The sequence below is a fragment of the Opisthocomus hoazin genome, chromosome 11 (genome assembly GCF_030867145.1).
Source record: "Opisthocomus hoazin isolate bOpiHoa1 chromosome 11, bOpiHoa1.hap1, whole genome shotgun sequence".
NCBI classification, from domain to species: Eukaryota; Metazoa; Chordata; class Aves; order Opisthocomiformes; family Opisthocomidae; genus Opisthocomus; species Opisthocomus hoazin.
The window spans coordinates 22,430,206-22,443,478 of NC_134424.1; the positions used below are offsets into that span (position 1 = coordinate 22,430,206).

General features: G+C 46.2%; 1 protein-coding gene across 4 annotated transcripts in view; it reads left to right on the forward strand.

The window, feature by feature from the left end:
- The window catches only part of PHF2 (PHD finger protein 2), an 89,504-nt gene that overhangs the window by 48,648 nt on the left and 27,583 nt on the right, over nucleotides 1-13,273 (forward strand). For all 4 annotated transcript variants that reach the window (XM_075433008.1, XM_075433012.1, XM_075433010.1 and 1 more), the window contains exons 4-10: nucleotides 3,352-3,512; nucleotides 5,798-5,939; nucleotides 8,337-8,523; nucleotides 9,105-9,267; nucleotides 10,617-10,704; nucleotides 11,300-11,406; nucleotides 12,588-12,679. In XM_075433008.1, the coding sequence (XP_075289123.1) occupies nucleotides 3,352-3,512; nucleotides 5,798-5,939; nucleotides 8,337-8,523; nucleotides 9,105-9,267; nucleotides 10,617-10,704; nucleotides 11,300-11,406; nucleotides 12,588-12,679 (940 nt within the window). The remainder of the gene's footprint in view (nucleotides 1-3,351; nucleotides 3,513-5,797; nucleotides 5,940-8,336; nucleotides 8,524-9,104; nucleotides 9,268-10,616; nucleotides 10,705-11,299; nucleotides 11,407-12,587; nucleotides 12,680-13,273) is intronic.

Genomic DNA, 13,273 nt, shown 5'->3' on the forward strand with positions numbered 1-13,273 from the left:
TTTGCAGCACTGAACAGATGCGTTTCACTGAACTCAGGACCCAGTATTTTTATTTGCTTGGCCATTTTTTTTTTGGGGCCTGCTAGATTTTTGTCTTAGGCTTCTTTTTGGTTTTTTTGTATATGAAGCAATTTGACAGGTTGCAAAGCTGATTCTTGTAAAAGGTTCAAGGCCTAGCAGTAAACTCAGTAATGTCAGGTGGCCTCTGAGATTGCACTCACATATGCAATATCTCTGAGCCACTCCCAAATCGCAAAAAAAAATGGACCTCACATAAATGTGCATGTAAGAAAATCCTGCTGCCAGACTGAGGTTTCTGAGAAAGAAGGGCCTGTAGCCAAAAGCAGTGCCTGCAAGGCTCAGACCTCTGACATCTACACTTGCACCATTAGCAGAACAACATCTTCCTGAGACTTTTTCTCTTCTGAAGAGAAGAAATGAGATCTGCAGATGTTCGCAGAACAAAACCCAACACTTGTCACTCAGAATGTGATGAACGGGAAAAGGGGCTCTCAGTTCAGAGACAGAAACATCATTGCTGCTTCACAGCGCATGGCGGTAAATTATAACCCACAGTTAGTCCCTTGGTGAGGCTCGGGTCAGAAGGAACAGTGAAGAGAGAAAAAAGGCAAAAAATGTAATTCATGTCATTCTGCTCCTGAACGTTTAATACCAAGATAGCATCAGAGTAGTAATAGTAGAATCATAGAATCATAGAATGCTTTGGGTTGGAAGGGTCCTTAAAGATCGTCTGGTTCCAACGCCCCTGCCATGGGCAGGGACCCCTTCCACCAGCCCAGGGTGCTCAGAGCCCCGTCCAGCCTGGCCTTGAGCCCTGCCAGGGAGGGGGCAGCCACAGCTTCTCTGGGCAGCCTGGGCCAGGGCCTCACCACCCTCATGGGGAAGAACTTCTTCCTGATATCTTGTCTAAATCTGCCCTCTTTTAGGTTAGAGCCGTTCCCCCTTGTCCCATCTCTACACCCCCTTGTGAAAAGCCCCTCTCCATCCTTCCTGTCGGCCCCTTCAGACACTGGCAGCTGCTCTAAGGTCACCCCGGAGCCTTCCCCAGGCTGAGCAGCTCCAGCTCTCCCAGCCTTTCCTCATAGGAGAGGTGCTCCAGGCCTCTGATAATCTTTGTGGCCCTCCTCTGGACCCGCTCCAACACATCCATGTCCTTCTTGGATGTAGCAGTGGTGATAATAATTAAATTGATGGTTCATGTACTTCAGTGTAGGTGCCAGACTCTCCAGTTTGGCATGATTGTTACTCAATGTTCTGGTACTGGTCTCTCTGGACAACTGTGTGTAAGTTTCTGTGGCACATGTAGGAGCAAACTGGGCTTGAACAAGTACGTGAGATAGATCTGGACAATGTAAACTAAGTGCAGAGGTTTAGTGGTAAATTGTGGTTTGCTTCTTGCTCCTGAAAATCTCCAGCCTTGTTCTTTGCACCTGGCTGGCGTACAGTACTAGTACTCATGTAGATAAGGAATGCTCCTTTTAATGAATTACTAATTAAAGTTGCCTCCTGATCAGCTCTTGTCTGTGCACTGTGCCTGGGGTGACCCAGAAATAAGCTGAGTTTGTGCAGCTTATAGAATCATAGAATCACAGACTGGTTTGGGTCGGCAGGGACCTTATAGCTCACCCAGTTCCACCCCCCTGCCATGAGCAGGGACCCCTTCCACCAGCCCAGGGTGCTCAGAGCCCCGTCCAGCCTGGCCTTGAGCCCTGCCAGGGAGGGGGCAGCCACAGCTTCTCTGGGCAGCAGGGGCCAGGGCCTCACCACCCTCATGGGGAAGAATTTCTTCCTTATATCTAATCTAAATCTCCCCTCTGTCAGTTTGAAGCCATCACCCCTTGTCCTGTCACTCCATGCCCTTGTCACAAGCCCCCCTCCAGCTCTCTCGCAGCCCCTCCAGGCACTGGCAGCTGCTCTAAGGTCTCCCCGCAGCCTTCTCCTCTCCAGGCTGAGCAGCCCCAGCTCTCCCAGCCTTTCCTCCAGCAGAAGGGTTCCAGCCCTCGCATCATTGCTGGGGCCCTGATCATTTTTGTGGCCCTATTTTTGTCTTCCTTCATTGCGTCCGCCATCTTGTTCTCCCCAGGGCTCACAGCTCCCACTGGGGGCTGCGTGGGCGCAGGGCGAGGGGTTCCCCTGCCTGGAGGGGTCCGAGGGGAGGAGGGGAGCCCCTGCAGGGCTGTGCCCGGGTTGGGCTTCGTGAGGCGGCGAAGGCGGTGAGGCCTGAGCGTGGCGGCCGCCATGGCGGCGCTGGCAGCCTCGGCCCCTTTCCCGCCGGTTTGCGGCGCGGCGGGAAGAGGGGAGCTGCAGTTCGGAGCTGCTGCGGGAGAGGGCAGCCGTGCCTCAGCCGTGCCCGCTCGGGGACGCAGGGCTTTTTGGGGTGAACCATCATCGTTTTGCTGTTCCCCCACCGGCAGCTTGTCGGGCGGATTTCAGAGCCCGGCTGACAAACTACACACGGCGGCGGGGCGCTTTCGGGGCTGGCGGTGGTTCGTATGCACTCACTTTTCACTCCGATTTCAAAGTGTTTTACTCTCGGAAACTCGGATCTAGAGATCGAACTTGAATTTCCCTCGAGAGCTGTTGGTGTCCTCTGGTGAGGCTGACCTTGCCTTAGTCCCTTTGACGCCCTCCCCGTGACTTGGAAATGATTTGCGGAATACTCCCTGCGCAGAATCACAGAATCCCAGCATGGTGGGGGTTGGCAGGGCCCTCTGTGGGTCACCCAGCCCAACCCCTGCCCAAGCAGGGTCACCCAGAGCAGGCTGCACAGCACCGCGGCCAGGCGGGGCTGGAATATCTCCAGAGAAGGAGACTCCACAGCCTCCCTTGGGCAGCCTGGGCCAGGGCTCCGTCACCCTCAGAGGGAAGAAGTTCTTCCTCGGGTTCAGCTGGAGCTTCCTCTGCTTCAGTTTGTGCAGTTTATTTGACTACTTAAAAAGGATTTGCAAAGTATTTCCTGGACAGCTTGTTTGAGATTGTGGAATTTTTTTAACCTTGCCTTCTTTAGAGTGGAGCAGTTGACACCGACTTCTTTACCGTTGATCGCCGGTGACTGGGCAGGTCCCTGTAGCTGAGGAGAGGGGTCTTTCCCCGTAAGCTGTTATTTTAGGAGCTGCCAGTGGTTGGTGCATGAGACTCAGCGAATCGCTGCCGGGTGACTTCAGCGTGCCGAGCGTGCTTGGCAATAAATGGCGTTTTGGCTTTCGTCTTATGCACCTAATTTGCATACGATACCTTATTCACAACTTTTTGCTTTCAGTAACGAAATGCAGGAGATGCCAAACTCTGCGTGGAAGCACCTCACCGCTGAATCTGTGCTTGCTTTTTCAGCGCTGAAGATGTCGTCGTGAAAGTGCCGGGCAGCCAGCTAACGGCAGAGTATTTGGAAGAGCATGGCTTTGCAGAGCCCATCCTCGTCCCGAAGAAGGACGGCCTGGGTTTGTCCGTGCCCGCGCCCACCTTCTACGTCAGCGACGTTGAAAACTACGTTGGTGGGTATCTGGCAAGCCTGTGACATTGTACTGTTTGGAGTTCCACTGCTTTTAAAAAAATATATCTATTATTCATACTTTAAAATGTGACCTATATTGTAAATTATAGTCTGTGTCTTGAGCTGTGCTGACTTCAATATTTGTTGTGTAGTTATAGCTTGTAATTAGCAATTAATTCCCTCTTGCTTCTTATACCAGCTTGTGTATCTTATACTGAGCCTGAGCCAGGCTGTGTTGTACTCCATAGCACTGCATTAAAAGAAACAGTTATAGTAGTATCAAAAAATTGTTTCTTCTGGCCAGGTCCTAATTGATTACTGCCATCTCACTTTGTGTGGAAGGAATTGCTAGACTGAGACTTCCACTCTGCAAAGGCAGTGCATTTTTTTAACACTGCTGTCAGCGAGAGCTTTTTTCATTGCCGCTGGTTGTTTGCATTCGTTGTGGCATCTTCCTGTCTCCAAGCTGAGCAGGGTATCGTCCTGCATCTTCTCAAAAGTCATTATGTCATCCCACCTTGGAAGATATACCTTGGCCAGCAGCCATGGAAGCGCTCTGAAGTCACTTGTCTGGTCCCCACATCCTTCTTCCTTGAGCGTGTGTGACCTTGTCTCTTGTCCGGCCTTGCTCCGTCCCTCCTCTGTGTCGCTTGCTGTCTGATTCTCTATCCTTCCAGTCTTCTGGCAAGGTTTTGTCCTTTTGGAGCCATGACTCCAGCTCCGGTGTACCTGTCTGCAATTCACGGTCTGTTTGTCTCCTTACATAGTCTGCTAACCACCCCTCCTCCTGCACTCTCCTTACCAGGCCGTTGACCTGTTCCCCAGACTGGAGGCTGCTATCACCAGCCGCTTGTGTCCTAGGCTGTATCTGTTGCTTTTGCAGTGATTGTGTGCAGTGAGATAACTATGAATAAAGGAGAACTCAAGACCCCTGATTTTATTGTTCACTCTGTCCCGTTGCTTCTGCAGGAAACATATTTTCCTTGCCCATCTGCAACACTTAGCAGATTTTCTTGTATGACCTAGGTGCTCCTTATGCATCTGCTGGCTTTCTCTCAGCCTCTAGCTGAAATAATACGCCCTAGCAATGAAAACTCTTGTAGAAGAGCTGGAGGGAAGAACACAGGTTGTTTAATCTGCAGCTGGCACCAGATTTGAAAGCCAATGGAACAAATACGGGCTGGTCTAACCTCCGTGGGGTTAGTTCGCATGAACGGGATTTACCAGGCAGGGATTTATCTTGCCCTTTTGTAGTTTGTCACATTGGACCTAGAATGTCTTTTAGAAACAGTATCTAAAGTAAGTAGCAGAGGACAAAATGCGACAACCCAAACTGACAAATACATTGTTACTGTTCTGGCATTTCACGGAAAAACAAGTTGCTTTTTTTTTTCCCTCTCCTAATGTGAAAAAGGTAATGAATGAAACACTGGGAGAGGAAAAATAAGGCCGATTAAAACTGCAGGGAAGAAAGGCTGGAGAGATGCTTTTGTTGCAGAAAGGATAAAAGAGTGTGCTTAGAAATGGGCACTCTATAAAGCTTTGACTTTCTCCATGTGTTCTCTGGTGTGCCCAGTGTTAAATTCCACTAACTGACTAACACTGTTAGTAGTACCACTGGAGATTTGTATCCCACAAGGGATAGAAGAAATGTGTAAGTACTAGCAGCTTGTCGTCCGTACTGCAGAACAGAGGAATGGATTTTGATAGGTGTCATTTTGGGTGAAACAACAAAAAGTCAATTTTTGTGGCACACCTAAAATATCATGTTAAAACATGGGAATTTTCCTGCAAAACTCCTCCCCAGTTATAGACATCATAAGCAAAATTTAAAAGTAGAGCATAACAGAACTTACAGTTTTGGAAAATCAGTTTGCCAAGGTAGCCTGTACAGTATTACACTGTCTACAGTCTCTAGACTTTTACAGCATGGTGGGTTGGGCTTACTCTGTGGGTATACTGGTATTTGCGTATAATTTTCACCACGCAGATAAAATCCATGAAGAAATAGATTCAAAATAACATTAATTCTTTAAAGATAAGAACTACAGAAATAATTATGTCTCACCGCAAAATTAATGCAAAAGCACCGTTTTATACATTTTATGTATATACACGTTTTCTTTACATATATATATGTGTATACATGCATAAACAACAGGGAAGATGCAGAGGCTAAGAAGACCAGAAAATCAAAAGATTGAAATGTTAGCTCACCCCAAGTGTACAAAATGGGGCGAGTCAGGCTGCCCTTCAATCTCTCTTTTCCATTGAATTAATTTTTAGGACCAGAGAGGAGTGTTGATGTCACCGACGTCACCAAACAGAAAGACTGCAAGATGAAGCTCAAGGAATTTGTGGATTACTACTACAGTACGAACAGGAAGAGGGTGCTCAACGTGACCAACCTGGAGTTCTCGGACACGAGGTAGGAGCCCAGCCTGGCACACCGTGCAGGGCCCGGGACACGTGGCCGAGCTTATAACTGCATGCCCCAGGAGCCCTGTCCTGGTACTGAGTGATAACGTAGTATGTTCCTAGGATAATCTTAGGTACCTAGATACAGCTTGACAAATACTGGTAAGGCCAAAGAAAGGAGGACAGAGATGACCAGAGGTGTGATAAATCCGTATGTGGGTTGGTGGGAGAACATGGGTGTAAAGGGTTTTATTTTTCAGTATTACGTGTGATTTTTCTGGTGAGTTGGGACGTTCCTGATGGACATAAGGCAACGACAGCCCTTCCTCCAGCTTAAGGATCTTGAAACATGGTGTTCTCCTCAGAGCATTCTATTTTCAAAGGCGTTGTACAGCAGTGAGCATCCTGCTTTTATAGCACTGGTTTGAGTGCATCGTGTATTGCTTACTGAAATCTTCAGTTTAAAGTAATGGAGAGTAAGTAACCGATGAGGTGTGGCTCTAGGTATGGTGTAACAAGTTGCCGAATGTCCTGCAATGAGAGTAAGTTTGCAGTTGTTACAATTTCGTAATCCTACACCAAGTGTCACAGTTTTAGTTTCAGTGCTGTTGCGAGTTAACGTGTAACCTGCGTGGCAGCGGTTGGGAGCTGGAGCGATGCTGCCTGCTCGACGGGAAGCTGGGGGACGTGGCGGAACGGGTGGGCTTGGAGGCTGAGCTGCATTTGTGGCGCAGTGAGCCAGAGGTGATGGTGCTGGCTGTGGAGTGTCACCGGTCCTCAGTGACAGCAGGCCCGCTGCTCTCCTCGTGCTGTAGACTGCATGTTTTCTGTCTAGGGTAATTAGCTGTGTTCGTCACCTGAGCTGTGCTTTTATTCCAGAAGCAGGCAGGTGCATCAGGAGTGTAGTGAGCTTCATGCAGCTGTGCAGATCATTTTTACAGTTCTTGCAGTCCTGCTGGGTAGCTGGTACTTCTGGAAGGGAAGCGTCAGAGAGGGAAAAGATTCCTTTATATACAAACGCTACACAGAAGGTGAGGAGTGTCAACAGAAAAATGAAGAGTGAGTGTTTTGGGGGGCATGCCATTTTAGCAAGAAGACGTAGAGTAGCCTTAAAACAGAAGGCTGAGGAAGAATGACAAACTCTTTTTTTTCAAAGCCATTACCTTTAGCCCCATAGTTAGTGTTTTAGTAGCGCACACCCATTTCTGCGGACAGCATCTCCAGTAATTACAGGCTTCAAAGATTACCAGCATCTTCAACTGAGATTTTTTTTAGCTTTCTGCCATTATCCCGGAATAACGGGAGGCCTTTTGTTCTGCAGGACTGCTGGAGCTGTCGCTCATATGCTGCTAATTTAGACATTAACTAGCAAATATTTTATTTCTTAACATAGGCAGTGACACTTTAATTGAACGCACTGCTCCATCTTTCTCTGCCATTTTAAATGGAGCTATTGTTATCAGTGTTTGACAGAGAGCAGAAATGACACATGGGAGCATTTAATTTCAGTGTGAAGTGCAGATACTCTTACTGACGTGATATTTGCAAGCGCCCAACAGTGAACCTCCGCCCCCTCCAAATATTAGTCCCAATTTTGGACTATTTAGATATAAAATTTAGCACATTCTGGGATGAAACACTTTTAATACGTGTTTATCATGTCACTACACCATCTTAGCTGTAATTTATAGTATATATTATATATTTACTATAAACATAATATGTGAATTATATAAATAAGTATATACAATATGAATATCTACGCATTGTATGAATGCGCAACTCATTTGTGTAAATTATATGAATATTACATGTGTTTTATTTTAAGTAAGTATATTCACATTAGCAAATTAGACTTTTTGCTTCTTCTGAGCTTTTAATGTAGTTTAGTCAGTCTAAATAAAAAGATCACTGTGATTTTCAGGATCAGATCAAGGCTTCTTTAGTCCTTAAGTACTAAGGTTATAGCTATTAGGATTTTTAATACTCAGCTTAACTTGCAAATTTTTAAGACTCGCCAGACCATTAGTGTGAGAGAGCACGCGTTTCACGTTCTCTTCTGAAGGGGGCTGGGAAAGTGGCTGCGATGACAGCGCTGTTGGTAACTGAGCCTACAGAGCAAGAGGCAGGGGCTGGAAAAATACAAACAGCATATGCTTGATCATAAATACTGCTGCTGAAAGAAGTCGAAGGATCGTTGCTAAGTCATATACTGAAAAAGCCTTTTATCTCTGTCTGTAAACAGTTTTCACAGTTTTTCTGAAGGAAGAGCAGTTCCACTGCCGCGTCAGGAGCTGCTTCAGATGGCCGTGCAAGTACTGGAGTCTCGCTCCGCTTTGTGTTGCGTCAGGGTCCTTGTGCTCTTTTTTGAAAAGGTGCATGTCTGTTTTCAATTCTCTCTTTAAAGGATGTCGAGTTTTGTAGAGCCTCCAGATATAGTCAAGAAGTTGTCCTGGGTGGAAAACTACTGGCCTGATGATGCTCTTCTGGCGAAACCAAAAGTCACCAAGTACTGCCTGATCTGCGTGAAGGACAGCTACACAGACTTCCACATAGATTCGGGAGGAGCTTCCGCATGGTACCACGTGCTGAAGGTGAGGGGTCCTGTTGCTGCGCTGTATCGAGTAACGAACTAAATCTCACATGCGAAGACTACCCTAACATTCTCTCAGAAATTCAGACCTCAGGTGTTTTTTCCCCCCGCGGTCCTGGTGTATCCGTGAGAAGCATGCAGAGCCTTAACTGCTGTGAGTGGGTACGCTCGCAGCAGCGCCAGGGCCTGCCGAGCGAGGAAGCCGCTGGGAGTGTGGAAGTCGTCTGTGTGTTTTCGCTGTGTTTGGATTTCAGTATTGCTGTAGTGCCTGCTGCACAGACGTCGCCTAAGACCTGAGAGATACTACGTCGCGCTTTTGTGGGATAATGGAATCTGGCACCGTAAAATTTTGCAACATCAGTCCCACATATCTGAGCAAATGCGGTCAGCTGGTGATTCAGTTATTTCAGCCGTTCTGTACAAAGCTATGAGTGAATTTTATTTCAGCAATGTGAACATATGTAGTGCTATATATTTCTGTAAAGAAGTATTTATGTGCGCACGCATGTGTGCGTGAATCTATGCCAGTGCAACAGTGCTTGGTTTGGCTGCTTGTTGCTAATTTTGTGTTTTCTAATTCAGGGAGAAAAGATATTTTATCTCATCAAACCAGCCTCTGCAAATATTTCTCTTTATGAACGCTGGCAATCGGCAGCAAACCACAGCGAGATGTTTTTTGCAGACCAAGTAGATAAATGTTACAAGTGCACAGTTAAACAAGGACAGACACTCTTCATTCCATCAGGTGAGCTGGCTGTTGCAGGTGAGGTTTCCTGCTCATTTTTTACAGCTGCTGAAATAGCATGTCCAAAATGCTATAGATGCTCAGCAGAAGTGTAATTTCATGTGCTTACAAAAAAAATCAGAACTTTTACTACTTTCTATCAATAGTTCGGCACCCTTTTAAAAATGCAACTATCAAGTAGAGTGTTCCACTCTTGGTCTAGCTGGGTTGCAGTAACTCATGAGTTTCCTCTCTATATCCAACCATGACATAGGTGCTTTTTGCCATCTAACAGAGAATTCATGTTAAATTGCTTGCTGACCATGACTCCCCACAACATCCTTTTCATGGTCATTGATTCCCTGTGACACTAAGGAACTACAGGTGCCTGCGCGAGTGTGAGTGTGCATTTATGGTTTCATATGAGGCTGAAGACCTGGGTGTCACATATTTTTATGGGTTAATTGATAGACTTGGGCTTTCATTGCAGATTAGGGATGGTGGATTTTGTTTTTCTCAGTTCTGGGAGGATCCTCGTAAGGGTAGGGAGTTGATCAGCAAACAGTGCAGAGTTTTAAGGAGTTAATAATTGTTCATGGTGAGAGATAGGTGAGGGACAGGGCAGGAGTAGAACTGTCCCTCACCTGCCTCTCACCATGAACAATTAATTCCTCATTTGCCTTGCTGTTTCCAGCACTCCCTGTTACCTGTTGAAACTGTAATCTCTTCAGGCCAGGGATTTTCTCTCACTCTGTGTGCCTTTAAGCAAGGCACTGCCCACTCAATCCATAATCTGAATTGAGGCTTCCAGGCGGAGTGGCAAGCAACAGCACTGGTGCTCGTGTTTTGGAGGCAGCATCCAGTAGTGCCCTTTTTCTGTGTGTGAGTGTATTCTTGCACAGAACGTTTACACACTTGAATGTTACTTTGACTGGAAGAAGTGGAAAGTAGGCATTTCTCTCATGACCATATGTGGAGCAGATGGTGGAATAAACAGTGAACAATTTATAGAGATTCACTAATTCAAGTGCATTTTTGCATGAAAATAAGTGTTTGGAAAACACCTGTTCGTGGCACTACAATAAAGTCAGTGTCAAGAGCTGTCACAGATTTTTATGGTGATGTGAAAGCAGCTACTGTTATGTAGCTGTGGCTGCTTTTCGCACTAACAAGAAAGTAATGTCAGTGGGAGCAGTATGTCCCCTTTCAGTGTCTGCCACCACTGAAGGCAGTCCTGGGACTGGGAGCCAAAGGCGCGTGGCACCCTCCTGGGCTGGGCCTTTATCGTGCAAAACTAACACGGAGCCAGATGCGACTCTGTTCAAAGCGTATGTGGTTCTGGTTTTATCCTCGTGACTCTTCTCTTTTAGGTTGGATTTATGCAACTCTAACGCCTGTAGACTGCCTGGCCTTTGCAGGACATTTTCTACATAGTCTAAGCGTTGAAATGCAGATGAGGTAATGTGTCTTTAAACTCTAAAGTTAGGCAGAGGCTCAGTTTTTAATAAACTGGCCATCCTCTCTCCTATGAATTAGTGTACGTTTGCAGTAACGTTGGTGTAGCTCTACTGGGCAATTGTGGAAAGCGTACCCACGTTTGTCCCCTTCGACCATGTTCTCCCATGCTGAGTTATTCCCAGCTGTCTTTACACTTGCTGCGTAGTGCAGGGAAGGATATGTGAGGTGCTTGGATTGGTGTGGCCAAGTCCTGAAGGAAGAACTGTTAATAACCGTCAGGAGTTTTACCCTAGAACGTGCCATTCGCCTTCTGGATAAGCCCCCACCTGCTCAGCTGGGTTCTTTCCCCAGCATAAGACAACACAAGTAGTTCTTTACTGATGCTGGACAATGCAATAAAACTGTCTGACATCTGTATCACAGAGGTTCTTACTAGTGTTATTTTTACTTCTGATCTGCTGCCAGAATACGTGGTAGCGGCACAAAGAAATGAAGCACTGCAAAATGAACCTCAGGCATTTATGAGCAGTGCTTGTCACGGGGCGACGTACTTGTAAGCTGCTGCGCTTTGAGGTCATGTGGCTTTGTATTGCAGGGCATATGAAGTAGAACGACGATTGAAAATTGTCAGTCTGACCCAGTTTCCAAATTTCGAAACTGCATGTTGGTATATGGGAAAGCATCTACTAGAGACATTCAAAGGTAAAACTGCATTTCTTTGCCTGCCTTAATTGCTTAGCTTTGGGGGCCTGAAATTAGTTACTCTTAATTTCTGCTGATGTGTCACATAGAAGGTGGACAAGTGGCTAAAATCAGTCATGTTAGTGTTTGAAAACTGCTTTTAACATGGCAGCAGAGCATGCTGGTCTGGTCCAGCTCTCCCCTTAATATCCTGCCATCTTGCTCCAGGAAGGACCTTGACTGTCTCTCTTACCTATGCCTGAGGGAAGGTTTCATCTTCTTTATAAAATGTATTGAAGTTGCCTTAGAAGCAAAAAATGCAACTTTTTTTTTAGTTACTATTTGCCTGTCATGTGTGGATTCGTTCCCTGTTTTAACCTAATGAGCTACACACTCTGCCAGCCCAAGGCACACAGTAGCACACGCTTCTCCCATCACTGCTCATCCCAGCTGAAGTACGTGGGCAGGTCGCTTATACACGGGGCCACAGGAACATCAGAGATGTGGCCAGCAGACGCACTGAGAATTAAAGCAAAGTTTTCTGTGAAATTCAAAATCTTCCCAGTAAAATTCCTTCAGAGTTGATCCAGATGTCCACGTGTGTATGTTCTTTACAGATTCAGTCTCACGTGGCTCTTTGCCTCTGTTTCTCGTATTACAGAATGTGTCTGGAGACACCCAGCAGATCCTTTTATAATGAGAAAAAAGTGTATGATTAATAAGCAAGGTGAGGGGTCCCTCTGAGGGTCGCCTGGAAGGGCCCCCTTGTGACCGAGTGAGCAAAACTGGAATGAGGGGAAAAGTCTAGGCAGGCTTGTACTCGTGCAGAAGTGAAATGCTTTGCCCGGTGTCACCTTTGTTTCCACATACTGGTACTTGCTTTTTCCGTCAGAATTAAAGAACCGCTGACGGAACCTTTTTATTCCACAGCCTAGGGTGCATGAACATGGAAGCTAGCTTGAGTATGGGACCAAGAAAGGAACAGGAAGGATTGCCAGTGTAGACATAACTTACAGGAGCACAGTGTAGGGATTGATCATTTATGATGCAGTAGATATATTCCTTATTACCATCAAGTTATAATAGGGACTTGTTTGTGGTGACCAACTTTCTCACAGTTAAACTTTTTCAAATTAAAGATTTTGTGTAGAACAACTTCAACTAGCAGTGTTTGAATGGTGTTGTTTTTTTCCTCTACTTAGGTTTGCATAAAGCTGGGCAACAACCTCCTGCTCATTTACTCCAAGGAGCAAAAATTCTCAATGGTGCTTTCAGGTCATGGACTAAAAAACAGGTAGGAGAGGCAGCCTGTTTTAATATCGTGTGTTCCTCAGGTTTATCAGTTGCTGGAACAGAGAGCAAATGCTAGAACAAATAATGTCTCCATAGCAAAACAGCCAATTCTAAAATCCCAAGGAGAAGCGACTGGGAGAACGGCGATAGCTGGGATTTGGTAGTGCCTCTTGGGGAGTCAGCAGGAAAAAAGATACCACAAGAGTTTTTAAAAAATCAGTTCTGCACATGGCCAAAAGGATACTGAATTAATGTTCTCCCTGGCTCTGAGCATTTTCATCTGCCAAATCAATTAAAAAGAGGTTGTGTATGTAAGCAAGGCCTAGAACAACGCCTGCATTTTTGTTTGCACGAGCTGCCCGGTTCGTGCAAATCAACACATTAATTGAGCCAGGAAATACGTATTGGTTGGAGAGAAGGCTTAAAGGGATTTGCAGCCTGAAATTGCCTGTTGCAGTCCTTTCAGAAGTGTTATTCTTGTGTGTGTTGCTGCTAAAGTTGTGGGGAATTCGCTGCAGGAGACAGGCCATTCAGTCATAAAACGCGGGCGGGGGAACTGGCAGCGTTAGGGTTTTCGGAAGGGATGAGCAGCTGA